The 21,268-nt window shown below is 39.2% G+C and overlaps 1 protein-coding gene across 1 annotated transcript in view; it reads right to left on the bottom strand.

Moving 5' to 3' along the window:
• LOC120516501 (epithelial cell-transforming sequence 2 oncogene-like) overlaps positions 1–21,268 on the bottom strand; it is a 69,902-nt gene that overhangs the window by 35,250 nt on the left and 13,384 nt on the right. Inside the window, exons 5-10 of the mRNA XM_039738210.1 lie at positions 17,648–17,900; positions 9,602–9,738; positions 7,469–7,593; positions 3,882–4,014; positions 3,066–3,234; positions 288–416 (exon numbers count right to left, since the gene is read on the bottom strand). Coding sequence (XP_039594144.1) covers positions 288–416; positions 3,066–3,234; positions 3,882–4,014; positions 7,469–7,593; positions 9,602–9,738; positions 17,648–17,900 — 946 coding nt within the window. The remainder of the gene's footprint in view (positions 1–287; positions 417–3,065; positions 3,235–3,881; positions 4,015–7,468; positions 7,594–9,601; positions 9,739–17,647; positions 17,901–21,268) is intronic.

Here is a 21,268-nt window from a genome sequence, read left to right on the forward strand (position 1 = left end):
AACTAGCAAAATGGAATTATTTAATTCATGGTTTAAAAGAAAATGTATGCATTCTGCTTCTACTCCATCCAAGTTTTGTCAATGACTGCTCAGTGAAAGGTTCATAGGTGCACAAATGGGATTGAAATAGATAACCAATGTCACCTATTAAAGCCAGAATCTGTCATATATGTTGTTGATATTTTCATTTTAAGAAAAATCAAATTTCACATTGAAAGAGTTAATTTTAAATTAAAATTAAACTACTAAGGCACAATGAATGAGCATGCAAACTCAGATTCACCAACCTGAAGCTGCCAGAGGATTAAAGATGTCTAAAGATCCACCTTCTGCCTTTGTCACTGCAAAGCCTGCAAGTTTTTCCCAGAACTCTCTCACTTGAGGATTCAAGATGTTTTTCTCATTTATCTTCCAGCCTGTGGTGAGCAGAATTTAATTAGTAGAATTATGTCCATTACACAGCCTACAGGGGTTAAAATGGATGGGCATCATATGGCTGAAGAATTGCCTGCTAATTCTCGATCTGCTTAGTATCCCTGAGCATCTCAATACTCTCCTTCTATAGCAGGCAGGTAAAACTAGTCAACTACAACAAGCCTGAAAAATGCTGGAAAGAGACAAGACACTATACCGTATATGCATGTTAGCAAAGGGATCTGCACTAAAGATTTTAGACAGATGAACCATTCAAGCCAGATTCCGTTTTAAACGGACAACAATGTTGTCTTAAACTTTTCCAGATCTTAAACCTGGCTGCATTCAGAGTATTTCATAACATAATACCCTCAAACCCTATTCAGGGTTGTGTCAGTCCATCATGGGCCCACCATTGACTTGGTAAAAAGTTGTGCTTATTGGGTTCTGCACTCATTCAAAAAACTTCAGAAGCTTGAAAGACTGCTTGTGTAAAATGTACTGCGAAGCTCCAGAACTCCAAGACTGAACTTGAGAACCACTGAACGTAAGAATATAAAACATTCAAGAAAAAAAAAAAAAATGAGAGACCATCATTCAGTCCATCAAGCTTGTTCATTTAGCTAACAGCTAAGCTCTCACAATCTCTCATCCAGATCCTTCTTATATCAAGATTTATGCTTCAAATACGTGTCTCGATAGTTGGTTCCAGATTCTTTGAATAAAGAAGTGAAGTAGTAAATCCCACTGGTGCCATCCAGTACGTGATTCACCTCTAAATTGAAAGCATTTTGATGGATCTACTTTAATCGCTGCCATTGAGAACTTTGAAGACGTGGATTAGGTCCAAGTGCAGTCCCTCTGCTCAAGACTAAAAATGTGTAATTCTCTAGGTCTGTCAGAGTATGACGTGTCCTGGGATGCACCTGGTTGGTCACCTCTGCAGAGCTTAAAGTGCAGCTCTGTTTGTCTTGCAGCATGGAAACCAGAACTGCACACAGTCCTTCAGATGCAGTCTCACTAGTGTATGATATAGTCTGTATACCAGGGGTGCCCACTAACTAAGCAACACTTTAGTGAAGCAGTATTTAGTTGTAGGAAATTAAATCAAATGTAAAAAAAAAACACCAAACTGGCTGTGCAAAAATTTGGGTCACCTTGTAATTTTGCTGTTTGAATACATGCAACTGCTCAATACGGATTACTTGCAACACCAAATTGGTTGGATTAGCTCATTATGCCTTGAACTTCATAGACAGGTGTGTCCAATCATGAGAAATGGTATTTAAGATGGTCAATTAAAGGTTGTGCTTCCCTTTGACTCTATAGTGAAGAGTGACAACATGGGATCCTCAAAGTAACTCTCCAAAGATCTGAAAACAAAGATTGTTGAGTCTCATGGTTTAGGGAAAGGCTACAAAAAGCTCTCTCAGATATTTAAACTGTCAGTTTCAACTGTAAGGAATGGAAGCAGGAAATGGAAGGCCACAGGCACAGTTGCTGTTAAACCAACTCAGGTCTGGCAGGCCAAGAAAAGGACAGGAGCGGCATATGCAGAGGCAGGATTGCGAGAATGGTTAGACAACCCGCAGATCACCTCCAAAGACCTGCAAGATCATCTTGCTGCAGATGGTGTATCTGGACATCGTTCTACAATTCAGCACATTTTGTACAAAGAACATCTGTATGGCAGGGTGATGAGAATGAAGCCCTTTCTGCACCCATGCCAGAAACAGAGTCGCTTGTTGTATGCCAATGCTCATTTAGACAAGCCAGATTCATTTTGGAACAAAGTGCTTTGGACTGATGAGGCAAAAATCAAATTATTTGGACATAACAAAAAGCGCTTTGAAGGCGGAAGAACACCATCGCATTCCAAGAAAAACACCTGCTACCTCTGGTCAAATGTGGTGGAGGTTCCATCATGCTGTGGGGCTGTGTGGCTAGTTCAGGGACTGGGGCCCTTGTTAAAGTCGAGGGTCGGATGAATTCAACCCAATATCAGCAAATTCTTCAGGATAATGTTCAAGCATCAGTCACAAAGTTGAAGTTACTTATGCAGGGATTGGATATACCAACAAGACAATGACCCAAAACAGAGTTCAATATCTACAAAGGCATTCATGCAGAGGGAGAAGTACAATGTTCTGGAATGGCCGTCACAGTCACCTACCTTGAATATCATCGAAAATCTATGGGATGATTTGAAGCAGGCTGTCCATGCTCGGCAGTCATTAAATTTAACTGAACTGGAGAGATTTTGTATGGAAGAATGGTCAACAATACCTCCATCCAGAATCCAGACACTGAAAGACTATAGAAGGCATCTAGAGGCTGTTATATTATCAAAAGGAGGATCAACTAAGTGTTGATGTCATATTTCTGTTTGGGTGCCCAAATTTATGCACCTGTCTAATTTTGTTGTGATGCATATTGCATATTTTCTGTTAATCCAAGAAACTTAATGTCACTGCTGAAATACTACCGTTTCCATAAGGCATGTCGTATATTAAAAGGAAGTTGCTACTTTGAAAGCTCCGCCAATTATAAACAAAAATCCGAAGAATTAAGAGGGGTTCCCAAACTTTTTCATGACTACATCTCTCTTTCTCTCTATATTTTTATCTCTCCATACATACAATGATACTAACCTTGTATAAGATCAATTTCTCCAGCATCACCTTCAGCAAAGACCCCAATGCTTTGAGCTTTCAGTCCTTGTAGCATTTTTTCAACACGATACAGCAGGCTTTCAAGTGTCACTCCGTCATGTTCATACAAGATGGGGATGATGCCGACCTTCACACTGTCTAAGAGCACCTATAAAAAGAGACAAAAATGGACAAAACAGCATGAATTACCACTATGTATTTAAAATAAATACAAAACCATGAAGTGTACCACCTAATTTTTTTATTCTGGTGATAAAACTACCAAATTAGACTTTTAACGCTTATAGTGCATTCTCCGCTAATCACAGAGATGCACAGGGTGAACACATTCACTCACACATGCAGGCCAGTTTAGCCTTGCTAGGACAATTCACTTGCATTTCTTTGGACTGTGAGAGGAAACTGGAACATGTGGAGGAAACCCACAAAGATATAGGATCAACATACAAATTTTACACTGGGAGCACCTGGGATAAGAACCCAGGTCTCCGTACTGTGATGCAGAATTGCTATTGCACCACTCAAAAGAAAAACTACATTTGTAATACAAATAAAACATGAATACCATTAACAACATACTAAAATAAAACTCACTCAACAGCTCATTTTGGTCTATTGTCCAGTGCTTAACAATTGGCACCCAATAAGCTCATGAATTAATTTAGGCATAATTATAGCTCACTTTCACACTTGGACCCCAATATTAGTTGCTATACATTATGTATTCTTAGCAGAAGCTCATAAGTAGGACCCTGAAACTAGACTTTTCTTCATGAAGCTTTTGTTTCAACCCACCTCATAAGCTGGCATGTTAGATGAGATCAAGATGAGACGCTGTGCCAACTGAGGGGAGCCAAATATCTGTTGCGCACTGCCATAGTGTCGCTGTGGAAGTACAGGGTAGGGGCTGCCAGAGCTAACATTCTTCCTAAGTAAAAAAAAGTGATGAAAAACATTGAGATACTTAAACCACAACTCTTGCACCAGAAAGAAACCAACGGCATTTGTGAATACAGAGACTTTCCCCGCCACCAAAATGGACAACAAACTGCAGGAGATCCTGTTGTATACTTTTTTTTTTATAATTTATTTTTATTATATATATTTTTATATTATATATTTTATTATTAAATTATAATTATATTAGGGATCTCCATCTAATTTGCGTCACATTAGTTGGACAAACAAGTATAAAATTTCATGTGTTCTGTACACGTGACAATGCTACTACTGAAACACAAGTGGGAAAAATTACACAGAACTGTATTTTCTTATCAGCAAAATAAACAAGAATGTAAATAAAAATCACTTATCAGGCCATGGAAAGTGGCAACATGTTCCATGCTGGTCGGACATGTAAGAAAGAATTTCACTGCACTAGGTATACCTGACAATACAATGACTACTGCTACTGCCATTATCTCTCGTTCAACTTTAATTTGGTCCAGAGAGAAGGGAAGTCACGTGTCCTGACTTCTGAGACGCATGACCAGACATAGATAGAGTTGTTTTACAAGAATTCACATCCATAAAAACATGCCATTCAAAATCAAAAACATTAAAAACAGAAAAATGATTATTATAAATAGCTTTGCGACCTCACTATGTCCAAGCAATGATTTACTTCCCAGACTCCTCTGTGGAGTTTACATGTTCTCATAGCACTCACTTTGGTTTTCTGCAGGGTCTCCTGATCCCTCCTGCATGCCAATAATGTGCATAAAGTATGACCAGCAATACTAATTTGGTTATTTGCGAGTATGTCATTTGATGGATCAGTAACCTATACAGGCTTAGCTCCGGCCTGGAACTTCCTGCCATCAGATTTGATTTCACTTCCTCTGAAGACTTGCACTTGGAAAGCCATTTCAGAAAATGAAATTACAATCTTCACTTGGATTACGTTACCTACTGTGAAACAGGCTACATAAAATACTAATCGTGTTGTTACTGTATTTGTGGTTGCACCCTATAGTGTCATGAGATCTAGAGGAAAAACTGCTAATAAAATCATTATTCTGTTATGACCTAATATTCATCCATTCTCCAGTTATGGCTATCCGTTTTCTAACCAGATTATCTACTTTATATCATATGTTATATTATATGGCAGCACAGCGGTTCTTGCTCATGGATCTAGCATTTGAATCTCCCCTCCAGTCACTGTCTGGGGGCATTTACATGTTCTCCCTGTGTCCTCCGATTTTGAAAAAGACATGAGTGGTAGGTCAATTTGGAATTGCCAGTTAACCCAAGTGGCTGCATGTGTGCAGCCTGCCCTGTGATGGACTAGCCTCCCATCCAGAATTGGTTTTTGCTTGAACCCAGTGTGGTCAGCCTAAACACCAGCCCCCAAAGCACTGAATTACCAGAAAGTAGTTTTGAGAATGTTATGCAATGATCGTAATCGATATATACCGTATAAAGATGATTTTTTTCTGTCTGTTACAGCATCATGCAAAGATCACTGTACCTATTTTTACAAAATGTTGCACCTATTTCCATCATATTCTAACTTAGAATATAGGCCAATAAAAAGTTTTCAGTTTTCTACATTAAATATCTAGGGAAAAAAAAAAAAAATCTGAGACAACCTCACTAAAACCTTCCATTATCATCTGAATACAGTAATCCCTCCTCGATCGCGGGGGTTGCGTTCCAGAACCCCCCGCAATAGACGAAAATCCGCGAAGTAGAAACCATATGTTTGTGTAGTTATTTTTATATATTTTAAGCCCTTATAAACTCTCCCACACTGTTAACATTATTAGAGCCCTCTAGACATGAAACAACACCCTTTAGTCAAAAGTTTAAACTGTCCTCCATGACAAGACAGAGATGACAGTTCTTTCTCACAATTAAAAGAATGCAAATAGATCTTCTCTTCAGGAGCACAGAATTTCAGAGGGAGAGAGAGAGAGAGATATCGCTCGCAAAGAAAAGCAAACAATCAAAAAATCAATACTTGTGCTTTTAAGTTTGCCGCGGCATTTTTTAGAGGACCATCAGTATCTTCTAAGCAAACAGCCCCTCTGCTCACATCTCCTCCGTCAGGCGCAGAGAACGTCAGAGAGAGATAGCGAGATTAAAGCAACAATCAAAAAATCAATACGTGTGCTTTTAAATATGCCGAGCACCGCAATAAAGCGGCATTTTTTTAGAGGAGCATCAGTATCTTTTAAGCAAACAGACTCTGTGCAAACAGCCCCTCCGTCAGGCGCAGAGAATGTCAGAGAGGGTGAGAGAGAGGCAGAGACAAGCAAACAATCAAGCTCCGCGCGGGATGCATATCTTATATCATTGAGGAGTTTTAGTTAATATGCAATACATGCTATGATTAGCCATCCGCCAATAGCGTCCCTTGTGTGAAATCAACAGGGCAAACAAACTGAGAAAGCGTGTAGCATACATTAAAAGACCGACTGTCTGCAGAAATCTGCGAACCAGCGAAAAATCTGTGATATATATTTAGATGTGCTTACATTTAAAATCCGCGATAGAGTGAAACCGCGAAAGTCGAAGCGAGATATAGCGTGGGATTACTGTATATAATGCATAAATAAACTGGATTTCCTGTCTGTCTGTTACAGTAACACACAAAAACCACTGCACATATTTTTACAAAATGTTGCAGTTATATGCTTTATAATCTAACTTAGACTATAGGTTAATAAACTGTTCCAGAAAAGACATACAAGACACCGAAATGTACCATTACTATGTTGAACTGAAGACCTGATGGAAGAAATTGGTACAACTGGATGGCAAAATCTTCATAACAAAATGCAAAAAGGAAAATCTTATTCCAAAAAAAGATCTTGATAAGGAATCCAACCAATCACACATTTGTGATGTGACCCCTACTTGGGTTGATGATCTTTTTATTGAGGTTAAAAAGATGGCATGGGCAGTTTCATGAAGATTATATTTTCTTATTATGGTATTTGACTTTCTATTATTGGTATCTTGGATTGCATTTGTTAGCTAGGGGTTCCCTTTTTAGGCAAATCCTTCTGTCTTATCACCCCCGATTGTGCCACTTTTGTTGTTGTTTTTGAGCTTTTCAATACTGTAAATATCTATTGATAAACATTCAAAATCAGAGGGTTGTCGATTTCTCTCTCTTGCAATATTTTTAATATAGAAAGATGCCTTTTCAAGTGCTTTGAATTTTTGAAACTAGATTTCCTTTGTGGGCCTCTGAAGGCCAAAGCCTGGCTCTGTAATCTTAAATCAGGCTGCCTTGGTTATGGCCTGTTTAACATCCACCCGAGCCTAAAGTGTTTTCACAAAACTTTAATCCCTTTCACACTATCATTTAAATTGTATGAAGTAAAATGCTTAGAACACATAATGAACAGAAACATGCACTTTATGCTTACCTTTTAGGTAAAGTTTTCAGTGCCATTGTCACCTGCTGCTTTTCCAAATTGGGACTGTATGAAGGGTTCGTTATGCTTTCGTCCATCATCTGCTTAGACAGAGTTTCATGTAATAGGACATTTTCCTAAACAAAATAATAGACTTCTGAATATACTCATCTTTGAAGTGGAGAATGCTTTGTTTCACCCTAAACAGCATCAACCATGAAGAGCTTGTCTAAAGGTGTATGACAAACAATCAAGAGTATCTTCAGGGTACACATGGAGTGCTGTGACTGGGCAGCTCCAGAGGTCTGCAAACTACTTACTCCTGCTTCTCCATAGCTCTTTAACATTCCAGCCTTCTAAAATATAGGATTATAAAGGACAGTACTTACTGCAAAACAGGAGCTTACCCCGGAAAGGGTGCCAATCCACACTCGCATATAAAATCAGTTTAGCCTGCAGCTATACCTCTTGCACTTCAGAACAGGTAATCCAACTGAAGCTAAGCATGTTTGGGCCCAGCCAATCATTGGATGGAAAACCATCTAGGTAAAAGCTAGGAATGCTGTTGGAAGTGGCAAGACCATTAGGGGGTACTTACCCTGTGGTTCCCTGTGTCGATTACAATGCCCTACTGCAGTAACAGGAACGCTGTGCTATAAAAATTGGTGCTGTCCGTCGGATGAGACATTAAAGGTCCAGATGTCTGTGGTCATAATGGATGCCAGGGGATCTTTCATAAGGATTAGGGTGTTTCACGATATCCTGACTAAATTGCCTAAATTGAACATTCATTCCGGCCCCTTCTTAGACAACTAGCACACTGGAACAAGGGCTGCTGTTGCATCACCCAATGGGATACTATACATTGGCGTTGGTTGAAGTAGTTCTCCACAGTCTACAGGTATGTAAGAAGCTTTAAGGCTAGAAAAGCACTATAGTAATGTAATTAATTAGGTCTTTGGGATGTGAGAAAATGAACAACTTTTAGAAAAACTTCTCTTGTGCCACTAGGCCAACCTGTAATTGATCCGATATCTCAAACTATTGATACAGGATCCAGTCACATAATAGTTGAGTGGATAGCACTGTTTTTAAACTCAGGTTCATAGTCTATGAAGGGTGCCTTTACGTGTGTTGTGTTGGCTCCTTTAATTGCTAGACCATTTGACAATGACATCACTAAACTGTCTTAGATTACATTATTTGTATTACAATTTTTACCCAAGTAATGCATTTTCTTTAACCTTGGATAACTGTCACATTATGATGGTGGATGGAAAAAAAAAAGATCCATTCATTAATTCATTTTGTAATCTCCACTTCAGTCACAGGGACCCTGGCAGCATTGGTCACAACAGTCCAAGAGCCAGCATAGCAAACTCACACATATGGGGACAATTTAAAGCTAACAATAAACTTATCATGCAGGTCTTTGGGATGCTGGAGAAAAACTTGGAAGTTAGTTACCAGGCTGTCATTTGAACCCAGGTAGTTAAATAGGCTCTGCATCACCATGCTATAAAATGGCATCCTTCATGGCACAGTCATTCTATCATTACAGAAGAGAAATTCAGCACAAATTTTACAAAGCCCAAACATCGTCATGGCTACTACACCTGAAGTACTGTCGGTGGCCTTCACAATAAAAGCCTCTAGAAATCGGAGTCACAGTGCCTGTAAAACAAACATTCACCCCATTTTACGTTTTCACATTTGCTATACAGCATTGAATTATAGTGGATTTAATTTGTCTTTTTTCACATGATCATCAGAAGTTTAATGTCAAAATAATCTAAATGTAAATAATAAAATGCAAAATCTTCCAATGAGGGTGAATACTTTTTATACTGTAATATCTAACGCCTCACAAGAGATCACCTCAGAGAGAGACCATACTTTCCAGATTTTTAACTTAAACCGCAGCTGTTCACATCTATTGATGTAACTTGTGTCTTACCACTAAGTACCTTTTGACACATCTGGGAACGTGAAAACACACACACACCCCTAGAGAAATCATTTAACAAAAATCAGCATTTTGGAATTTCAGAAGAAAACAATGATCTGTTGATCTGTCTATTTATTTACTTTCACTTTTCACATCATTGTGTTGAAGTGTTGGCTTAAAACAGAAGGATGCGTTACCCTGATAAGCAGGAGTGCTGCTGTCAGCTCTGGCCGGTTCAGGCTTGCTTGAAGTTTGTTTTTGTGAAGGCTTGCCTTCAGTGCTCCACTGCTCAAGTTGTTGCTCAACCAAGCTGGTCGTGATTTCCGTAAGGCTTCTGCAAGATAAACAGCAACACAATGTAGAAACCAAAGACTGAATAGGCAGCCCAGATCATACATGGGCCGTTGTAACGTGGGGGTGGGGATCAGGGGTGGACTGGGAACAAAAACACTAAATGTCTGTTAGCTGTGTGGCCCAACACTAGATACTTAATAAAAAAACTAATGTCATGAAATGCAGGGAGAACCTCTCAAGATTGACTGCTATCATGAGTTAGAAGATGGCGCAGACTGATAAATACCTAGGGTCCATCTGAATATGACTGATTGGACGGACAACACAGATATGCTGCACAATAAAGGATCAGGGTAGACGCTTCACTTTGATAGATTCAAGTCCTTTAATGTGTGTGATAGGGAACATTTGACCGCTCCATAGTAGGGGAAGGAGAAAGAAAGAAAGAAAGAAAAAAAAAAAAAAAAGATTTTTAAATGCTTCTAGATTCTCTCTTAGACAATTCTGCATTGCTCTACAGAACTCTAATCAAACATTTATAGAGGCTTATGAATCAACTGAAAAACATGCAAGTTATGCACAATGTGAACAAAATGAGAAATTAAAAAAACAAAAACAAAACAAAAACCATAAAAGGTAAACAATAAAAAAAAAAAAAAAAAAAGTAACTAGATATGCTACCTCGCCTTCTAGTAAATGGCCAAAGCCTGAAGAAACTTGTCAAGCTGAAGGAAAGTTAAATTGTATTGTTGGAAATTTGAAAGGCAAAGAAGGAATTTAAAATGTTTTTTATATATGCAGTTTGATTAAATGGTAAAAGTGGCTGCTTTAGTAACTTGACAGTAAGTCAAATGTGTTTCTGCTTAATTTGGGCAAAGGGGGTTTAGAGGCCAACTGCCTTTAGTGAGAACTTTCTTCAGGAAGAATCTCAAACCGGTAAGTGCTATGTTGCAAGAATGGCATGTTTGGCTCAATTGCCACTTTACTGACGTGGAGAGGAGCCATGGACATTTAAATAAAAGTTTGCTCTTTGCTTAGCTGTTGAGTACTTTCCAAGGAGCTCGGTCTCCAGCTAAAAATCTCTCTTCTCATTTCTCCATTAAGGATAATTAATAACCTAAAGGTACTTGGCCATCTGGGAACTATTATCTGGAACAGTTTGTAAAAATTCATATTCCTTACATTTGTTACTATTGGTCATCATATAAATTACTAAAAATTTAAGTAAAAGCTTAAACTCAATGTCCATCTAATTATTGAGTGATTATAGAGTGGAACTGAGGGTAGGAACTTTGAATGTTGGCAAAATGACTGGTAAGGGGAGTGAGTTAACATATGATGGAGAGAAGGAAGGTTGATATATTGTGCATGCAAGAGACTAAATGGAAGGGGAATAAGGCCATGTGGATCGGAGGTGGATTCAAATTGTTCTATCATGGTGTGGATAGGAGTAGAAATGGAGTAGGAGTTATTCTGAAGGAACAGTATGTCAAGAGTGTTTTGGAGGTGAAAAGAATGTCAGACAGAGTAATGATTATGAAGCTGGAAATTGAGGTGTGATGATGAATGTTGTTAGTGCATATGCCCTGCAAGTTGGGTGTGCAATGGATGAGAAAGAAGATTTTTGGAGTGAATTGGATGAAGTGATGAACAGTGTACCCAAGGGACAGAAAGTGGTGATTGGAGCGGATTTCAATGGGCATGTTGGTGAAGGGAACAGAGGAGACGAGGAAGTGATGGGTAGGTATGGTGTCAAGGAAAGGAATGAAGGTCAGAGGATAGTGGATTTTGCCAAAAGGATGGACATGACTGTGGTGAATACGTATTTTAAGAAGAGGGAGGAACATAAGGTTATGTACAAGAATGGAGGAAGATGCACACAGATAGATTACAACCTATGCAGGAGAGTTGATCTGAAGGAGATTGAAGACCGCAAAGTGGTGGCAAGGGAAAGTGTAGTTAAGCAGCATAGGATGGTGGTCTGTAGGATGACGTTGGAGATCAAGAGGAGGAAGAGAATGAGGGCAGAGCCAAGGATCAAATGGTGGAAGTTAAAAAAGGAAGACTGCAAGGTAGAGTTCAGGGAGGAGTTGAGACAGGCACTGGGTGGTAGTAAAGAATTACCTGACATTTGGGAAACTATAGCAGATGTAGTAAGGGTGACAGCAAGAAGGGTGTTTGGCGTGACATCTGGACAGAGGAAGGAGAAAAAAGAAACCTGGTGGTGAAATGGGGAAGTACAGGAGAGTATACAGAGGAAGAAGTGGGATAGTCAGAGAGATGCAGAAAGTAGACAAGAGTACAAGGCGCAAGGTGAAGAGAGAGGTGGTGAAGGCTCAAGATAAGGCGCATGATGAGTTGTATGAGAGGTTGGACACCAGAAGGGAGAAAAGGACCAGTGGGCTACAGAGGGACTGGGCTGGAAAAGATGTGCAGCAGGTTAGGGTGATAAAGGATAAAGATGGAAACGTACTTGCAAGCGGGGAGAGTGTGTTGAGCAGATGGAAAGAGTACTTTGAGAGACTGATGAATGGAGAGAGAGAGAGAGAGAAGAGGTTGGATGATGTGGAGATAGTGAATCAGGAAGTGCAACGGATTAGCAAGGAAGTAGTAAGGACAGCTATGAAGAGGATGAAGAATGGAAAAGCCGTTGGTCCAGATGACTTACCTATGGAAGCATGGAGGTGTTTAGGCGAGATGGCCGTGGAGTTTTAACCAGATTGTTTAATGGAATCTTGGAAAGTGAGAGGATGCCTGAGGAGTGGAGAAGAAGTGTACTGGTGCAGATATTTAAGAATAAGGGGTGATGTGCAGGTCTGTAATAACTACAGGGGGATAAAATTGATGAGCCACAGCATGAAGTTATGGGAAAGACTAGTGGAAGCTCAGTTAAGAAGCGAGGTGATGATTAGTGAGCAGCAGTATGGTTTCATGCCAAGAAAGAGCACCACAGATGCAATGTTTGCTCTGAGGGTGTTGATGGAGAAGTATAGAGAAGCCCAGAAGGAGTTGCATTGCGTCTTTGTGGACCTGAAGAAAGCATGAGACAGGGTGACAAGAGAAGAGCTGTGGTATTGCATGAGGAAGGTCGAGAGTGGCAGAGAAGTACGCAAGAGTTGCACAGGATACGTACGAGGGAAGCATGACCATGGTGAGGTCTGTAGTAGGAGTGACGGATGCATTCAAGGTGGAGGTAGGATTACATCAGGGATTGGCTCGGAGCCCTTTCTTATTTGCAATGGTGAAGGACAAATTGACAGTTGAGATTAGACAGGAGTCTCCGTGGAGTATGATGTTTGCTGATGACATTGTGATTTGTTGCGATAGTAAGGAGCAAGCTGGAGACCCTGGAGAGGTGGAGATATGCTCTAGAGAAGAGAGGAATGAAGTTCAGTAGGAAGACGACAGAATACATGTATGTGAATGAGAGGGAGGTGAGCGGAATGGTGAGGATGCAAGGTGTAGAGTTGGCAAAGGTGGATGAGTTTAAATACTTGGGATCAACAGTACAGAGTAATGGGGATTGTGGAAGAGAAGTGAAAGAGTGTGCAGGCAGGGTGGAATGAGTGGAGAAGAGTGTTAGGAGTGATATGTGACAGACTGATATCAGCGAAAGGGAAAGTCTACAGGACGGTAGTGAGACCAACTATGTTACATGGGTTGGAGACGGTGGCACTGATCAGAAAGCAGGAGACCGACTTGGAGGTAGCAGAGTTAAAGATGCTAAGATTTGCACTGGGTGTAACAAGGATGGGCAGGATTAGAAATGAGGATATTAGAGGGTCAGCTCGTGTTGGATGGTAGGGAGAAAGTCAGAGAGGCGAGATTGCGTTGGTTTGGACATGTGCAGAGGAGAGATGCGGAGTATATTGGTAGAAGAATGCCAAGGATAGAGCTGCCAGGCAAGAGAAAAGAGGAAGGCCTAAGAGAAGGTTTATGGATGTGGTGAGGTAGGACATGCAGGTGATGGGTGTGACAGAACAAGATACAGAGGACAGAAAGATATGAAAAAAGATGATCCGCTGTGGCGACCCCTAACAGGAACAGCCGAAAGAGGGAGAAGAGTGCTGCACAATGCTGGATTGACGATTCCTTATCGAGCTGTGGTCCTTTAAGAGCAAGAAGGATGCTTTCTGAAGTCCGCTATTGGTGGTAAACTAGGCTGAAGTGAAGGAGTGAAAATGAGTCCCTATCAGCAAAGCAGTCTGACACTAGAATTGAATATGCAGGGTACAAAGGACAGCGAGACAGGTAACAATTATATAGCCGATTTTGACATTTCTTTCTGTCCTCCATTAAGACAAGAACCCAAGAGAATAGCTGCTACCATCCATGTTGGGTGCATGTCACAGGTGATCTGATGAAACAGTATCTCATACCTTGCGAATAATGAATTTACACCCATTAACCACTTTCTCGTGATTGTTAAGTATTTAGGAGGGGGAAGACAAACCTAGGAGCTTGCATCTCTGGCTAAAAATGTACAGCTCAATTACACTCTAAATAGTGAAGAGTTAATGAATAGACAGACTAAGCTTTCTAACAAGTATTATTAGTAGGTAGTCCATGTTGGGTGGCCTAAGAGCCCTCAGCTTCAATACTCTATTGATCATATTAATCAATTCTATGCAAGTTGAGACTGGTGCATTTTGTTTAACCACAGTGGTCCCTCTCTTCATCTGGAGTTTCTTTCAACAGCATCAGGCAAGCGGTCATACCAGATTCCTCCCAGTTGTTTTTATCCACTTTATAGCAGGTCACTCGTGTATACCAAAGTTAATATGCAACTCATGCTTCACAGTTTTCTCACTTACAACTTTACCAGAAATTTCTTTTTTTAAATGGTCAATCAGAATTGTTTCCATAGCTTATAAAAGGTACAGATAGGGAACACCTATTTGTTCTTGGAGGGAGTACACCTCCACCCAAACTGATGCACCAAGGCATTTTAAGATTTAAGGCAGTTGTTATTACATGCTATACAGAATATAGTGACATGGTCCAGCCAGCCACTGGGGATACTTTTTTTTCTTTTTTTCTTTCCCCCACAAATAGATCAGTACCTGAAGAAAGAGAAATACAGAATTAATAAGAAAACTTCAGAACTCTGAAGAAATCAGACAGTGCTTTCACTGGTGAGGAGTTTATAGAAATAATGATGTATAAAAGGTGCAAGTGTTCAGCAAAGCAGGAAAGAATTCTCTTCTTCCAAGATATTTACAATAATATTCACCAGTAATTTAATTCTATATATCAATAAAATCTTAATTTCAGCATTTGATACATGATCTCTGGCTCAGTGAATCTAAAAAGTATTCATTCATACGATTTAGTCATATGAACAAGTAACAAAGCATAGTGACGCACAACAGGGAAAAAGTTCCTGCATATGCCATGCAGTTGATCCCAATTTAAAAATGCCACATTTACAAAATTTAGTCCATTGTAAAATTTTGGATTTATATTTATTTAAATTGTGTATGTGGAAATAGTAAATCCACCCTTACATTTATCACCACCTCAAAAATCTAAAAATTAGGAATCTGGTTCACCATATCGAGTGGAAATGATCAGAACCTTGTTAGGATCTCACCTGAACTGGCCCTATTTAAACTTCAGACATTTACAGTAGTTCGGTTTGCTGTTTATTATTGAAAGTGTGTGTTATCACTACATCTAGATCAAAAAGCTCTCAGAAGCCAACAGAAAAATGGTTTATAGAGAGGCTTGCAATTGTGAGAAGGAATTTACAAAGATCCCTTTTTAAAAAAAAAAAATCAAAAAAAAAAAATCAACCATTCTACTGTCCAGAAGATCATGTAAGAGTGGAGATTTCAAACAACTGCCAACTTCGCCAGGCCAGGCCACCCCAGAAAGTTCAGCCCAAGAACAGAATGCAAGATGCTGAAAGTAGTCTTTCAGAAACCCCAGAATTTCATCACAGGTCCCACAGGCAGCTCTTGCTGCTGCCAGTTTCCAAATGCACACGTCACTATTAGAAAAAAGGCTGTAAAAAAAAAAAGAGATCTACATGGGAGGAGTGCCAGAAGAAAACAAAAAGAACTTCAGGACAAAAACTAATGCTTCCCCCATTGACACCTACACAGCCAAAGACCAGGACTTCTGCAATAATGTACTCTGGACAGACTAGGCAAAAATTTAGCTATGTGGAGTTTAGTTCTTTTGACCAAAAAAAAAAAAACTCAATACCAACTGTAGATCACAATGATGGAAATGTTCTGGTTTTGGGCTGCTTTGAATGTTTCATGGTATCAGAGGATGTTTAAGGGTAATGTGAGGCCATCTGTCAGAAGACTGAAGTTGAATCAAAAAGGGACATGTGATAGAACACCAAAAAAAAAAAACAAAAAAAAAAACAAACAACAAATAAACAACCAATCAACCAATAATATTGGTGGGTTCTGAAATTGCCAAGTCAAAGCCTGGATTGGAATCCCATGTGCACTCAAGACACCCCTCAAAACATTGCACAGCTGAAAGAGTTCTTTCCTCTCTCTCCTTGCAGAATTTTCTGTTAGTCAGTATCAGAGAGTTGTGAACAGTTAGAGGAAACACCGACTTCAGAAGAGAACACTAGCTATTAGAGCCAAGAGTACTTACATTTTCCATAGACAGAAATGGCCTGTTAAACTATTTTTTTTTTTTTTTATAATTTGTTGCAAAGTCAAAATTCTCCCTGTCCCCATTACATCGCCTTTATCTAAAGGTGCTGTTTAAATGAAGATCAAATCTTAATTTGTCCAGAGAAGTTTAAAAAGAAAAAACATTTCATGTAATGTGCTTACTTTTCACAGTAATGTATTCTTTACTCTTTGATTGCATTTCTCTGTAATTTGGACAAACAATTCATGTTTAATTTGCATCACGTTCACCATGCAAAAGGTTACACAGGAAAAAAAGTGAACTTAAAAATGCATTATAATTGTGTAAAGATGGCAAAAAGGTTAAGTGGCTCTAGAACGACGGCTTCAAGTGCAACATTATATTAAACCGTATTGTCAACAGTAGTTTTTACATCACTAAGTAGTTAACAGTGATAGCATGGTGAATCCACTTTTCTGGGTTTGAATCTTCTGCTTGGACCCCTGGCACGGCACTCAACTCTGGTGGGCAGTCGAGGGCACTGGAAGAGTAAACGTGCCTTCAGAAAACGAGCAGGAACATCCTTGGCTAGTTTCCGTAACTGTTACTTTGCAAGGAGTTTTTCATGGCCATAAACAGCAGGAAGGCGATTTTTCTGAAAGCACGGCAGAGGACCTTCTGCTCTTTAATTACCATACCAGTTACTGGGCTTGACTCCCGTTTAGAGTGCGCATGTCTCAGTAGTTCCATCTCAGTGCTTATTACAGTATTATTTTTGATGTAGTTGTAGAGTGGCAAAAATCACATGCAACTTAGCGTAATATCACATTTTCCTCCTTCTTCTCCTACTACTTTGAGTATTATGTTTGTGGTGAAGCCTTAGCAGTCGTATCAGAAAATGATAAATCATCATCATGCATGCCATTTTGCGGTTTACGGTGCTATAAAATTTTGATGTCATTCATGCTCAAATGTGAACTCTTACTTCTTGCTGTAAGTGAGGTTTAAGACGATTCATAACAACTATTCCTCATATCCTACTCTGAGGTAGGACACATTCTTATCCTAGTCAGACTTCCAATGCAATTCATAGGAGTAATTCTGAGATGTTTGATAAATATGGGCAGAGATTGGCTTTGAAATCTCTGGTGTATATCTGTACATAAAGGTCAATGAGTATACTGTAAGTGTATTGGCTTTATCCCCAAGAACAAATGAGCGAACTGCAAGTATCCAATCATATCATACTATCTCACCACTACTAAAAACCAACAGGTGTGTAGAACTGCATGCACTTCATACCTCAGCCAATAAGGAAGATATTGAATATAGGAAGTACCACTAACTTTTATGGTCGGAGATCTTTTGGCGAATTGTCATCCGGATCAATTTCTCTCTCATCTTTTCATCAACCTCTTCAGCATCTGCTGTTGGCTCATTCAGAGTCCCATATGTATCAGCTGCTTCCCTTGGAATCAGGTAATCAATGTCAGCAGCACAGTTGATATAATGCTTCTTCCAAGCACCATATTCATTGTCTGCAGGAGAGTAAGGCAGAAACCAGCCACGTTTCACACACTTGGGACTCCAGAGGCAATCCTTAAAAAAAAAAACCAAAAAAAAAAACAAAAAAAAAACCAAAAAAACCCTTATTAAAATATTCAATTGCCCACCTTCTAAACCTGGAAAATAAGGGCGTGTGAATAAAACCTTGCCACATACAATTATATATAATTAAACAATATCTATGTCATAGACTATGGTATCTGGCAAACAATCAGTAAAACAGGCATAACTGAGTGATGTGTCAGAAAAGAAAAATGAGAGAACAAAGACTTGATATTATTCAGCCTTGAGGAAATAAAGAGTTGCCTTTTTCCTTAACATAAAATTTATTTTGTTCTGAAATATCAAGTCAGACCCTGGTACAATTTGAGTGAACCACCAAATAGTCCTATTGAGATGCCCATTGCCACAAAAAAAAAGAGCAGCATGAGGGGGTATAGCAAAGACATAATCAATCAGAAAAAGAAGGGCAAGAAGGCTTTCAGTATTTATGATACTCATGGTATACTTTAAACAGACCAGCTGCAGAACAGCCTTGATGAAGGGCTACTTTGCACTTGTTACTCATGCCATAAATTTTATTTTCGGTTAATAAATGCAGAAATTAATTTTTACATTGTACTACAGCTGGCAAGTTAGGAGTCTTACAATAAGCTAGTGATAGTATAGTGTTCATTAAAACACTAATGTTCCATATGGGCTTGCCAGTGTATTTTCACAAGTTAGAGTACACGTCTAGGGCTATTAAAGGATTAGAATTTATGGAGATCAAGGATGTTGAATAGGCAGAAATTAAACTACTGCAATAGCCCAGTGTATCCTGCCTCTACAACACCAAGTTAAATTAATGGGGTTTCAGAAGGTTTGCACATAAGCAATGTCAAAATTGGTTACATAGGGCATCCTTGCCAGGCGAAGAAAAAAAAAAATCCATGTGTGGCCCAAAATAATTTAAACTGTGCCAATAAAATTCTTCATTTGCCTTTTGTACAAATGCATAAAGGAAATATTACTTGATCTGTCCAGTCCAGTGCATGAAATATAGTACAAGTCACCCATATACAATACATGGCAAGACAAGTGCAATACAATACAGAACACTTACTGGACATGACTAGGTAGCATGTTGATAGCTAAATGTGTGCTTTAATATCTTACTATATAAAAGCGGTCGGGATTGTCCTTCCGTCTGGCGAGTGCTACACAGGCGCGGAGTTTCACACATGCCCTGTCCATTTTGCAAAGCACGATGGGATGTGTAGTTTCGTTTTTCCAGGTAAAAGATGATTTTCTACTCCAGACTGTGCGATATCATCTTCTTCTTTCTTACTATACAAGAGCGGTTGGGATTTTCCTTCCATCCCATGAGTGGAAAGTGTAGCGGTATTCCGCTTATCACAGACTTACTACTTGCAGCTTGCGGTACGAAGCGACATGATGTGAGCAGAGTTCTGGTGCTCCCATCGTTCCCTTGCTTTTGTGCGCGATGTGCTGGGAAAAATAGACAAAATTATGTCTCTGGAAATAATTAATGTTGATGGAGTACAAATGCCTCACTGCGTAGTAAATATCAGGGGGGTTCAAAAGGGCAACCTCAATATTGAAATAAAGTTTAAATTTCATCACAAAAATAAACTATGAGTATTAAAGTAATACCGCTCAAATGCAATCTACATATTGAATTGCCTTAAGAAGTGGTCAACTTAAAAGTCGGTCGCCTTAAAAGGCGGGTGAGCCTAGTACAATCTATTTATCGTAACTGTGGTGCACAATAGTGATAGAAAACATCATGGATAAAATAGTAAATAACTAAATAAATAAATTCTTGAAACAAGAGGTGCTAGCTTTGATACTAGAACATCTAAGGCCTGACCTCAGTTTGGAAAAGCAGACTGTACCCAGGGCGAGTTGGGTCACACAGAATTGCAAACCTATTCTGTAGCAGTTGGAATATAAAGACTTGTGTGGTGAAGAAAAAAAGAGAAGAGATATGCTGTGCCTGTTTCACCACCCTTTGTGGTGACCGCTTTTCCTGACTGAAATCCCACCAGTCAATACACTCTCAAAAGTGCTACAATAGAAGCTCACCAGTATTTGTTCCTGCGTACCATACTTTGTCAAATATCTGAGAAAGTGTAGGAACTGCTGTGCTTTTTTAATGGTGGATATGATGCCTGTTGACCAATTTAGTTACTCGGAGATGTGCAGACCGAGAAATTTACCCACTCTCCCCACCTCTGCCACATCAACGCGGACCGGAAAGTGTTTCATTTATCCACTCTTCAAGTCCAGAATAATTTCATTAATTTTGGTTATGTTCAAGATGTGGTTGTGTATGCGACACCAGTCAGATGGACTGTTAATCTCCACTGTTAGTCTCTTAACGAGACTAATGACTGTGGTGTCGTCAGCAAATGTAATTCTACGATTAGTGTCATAAATGGCTAAACCGTCATAACTGAATAGTGAGTATAGCTTTGTTCCCAGGCAGAAAATGTTGTGAAAAATCAGCATCAGTGGTGATGGTTTTATTGCCAATCCTAAACTAACTACTTGAATTCCTGTATCTAGCTGCAGATGGAATTGGGTAGGCACAGTTCCTAGAGTTTTACAACCAGTTTAGCAGGGATGATGGTATTAAAGGCTGAGCTGTACTCAATACATACGTAGCATTCCAACAAAAGTGTTCCGACTATCCAGGTGATAAACAACAGAGTGGAGGGTCTGTGATACAGCATTACAGCCAGATCAGTTTTGTGTTGTGCATGTATTTTATATGCATGAATATGTATATTCATTACACACTGTACTTGAAGTGGCAAGGGAGCTAATTGGATTCAGCTCTGTCAAGTGCCTTTCCACTTAGAGATTTAAGACCTAAACCAGGTTTGACGCAGATGAAGTAAATTTTACACTGAACACATACCACAAATCATATAGCAATTGTCTATAATAATTTGTGTTTGAACATGTGAAATTACGGAAGGTTTCATCAGGTTCTTAAAATTATTTTCAAGAATCTAAGTACATTTACATTGACATTTGAAAGGGTGATTGCTTTCTAAGGTTAATTTTCTTGGGACAGACAAAGATGCCTGCTGCAGAGTTTGATATTTCTTCATTTCTTTGAAGGAACATACTGTAGCTAGAGTGAACAGTGATAATTCTGGTGCTACCCAGCTAATGCAGTTATGGTAAAATAGGAGTATATTATTTGACCTCCTAAATATGCTTTGTGATGTTTTCAGAAGTCAATTAATGAATATATGCACAGTATTTAGTAAAAACCTCATCTGTCTGGAATGGATTGAGTCATCAATTGAGCGGTGGGGACTTCCTATGGTGAAGCCTGTAATAAAGCATAATCAGAAATTTCTATGGCATTGCAATTACACAATTTT

The sequence above is a fragment of the Polypterus senegalus genome, chromosome 16, assembly GCF_016835505.1.
Source record: "Polypterus senegalus isolate Bchr_013 chromosome 16, ASM1683550v1, whole genome shotgun sequence".
In the NCBI taxonomy this organism is placed as follows: domain Eukaryota; kingdom Metazoa; phylum Chordata; class Cladistia; order Polypteriformes; family Polypteridae; genus Polypterus; species Polypterus senegalus.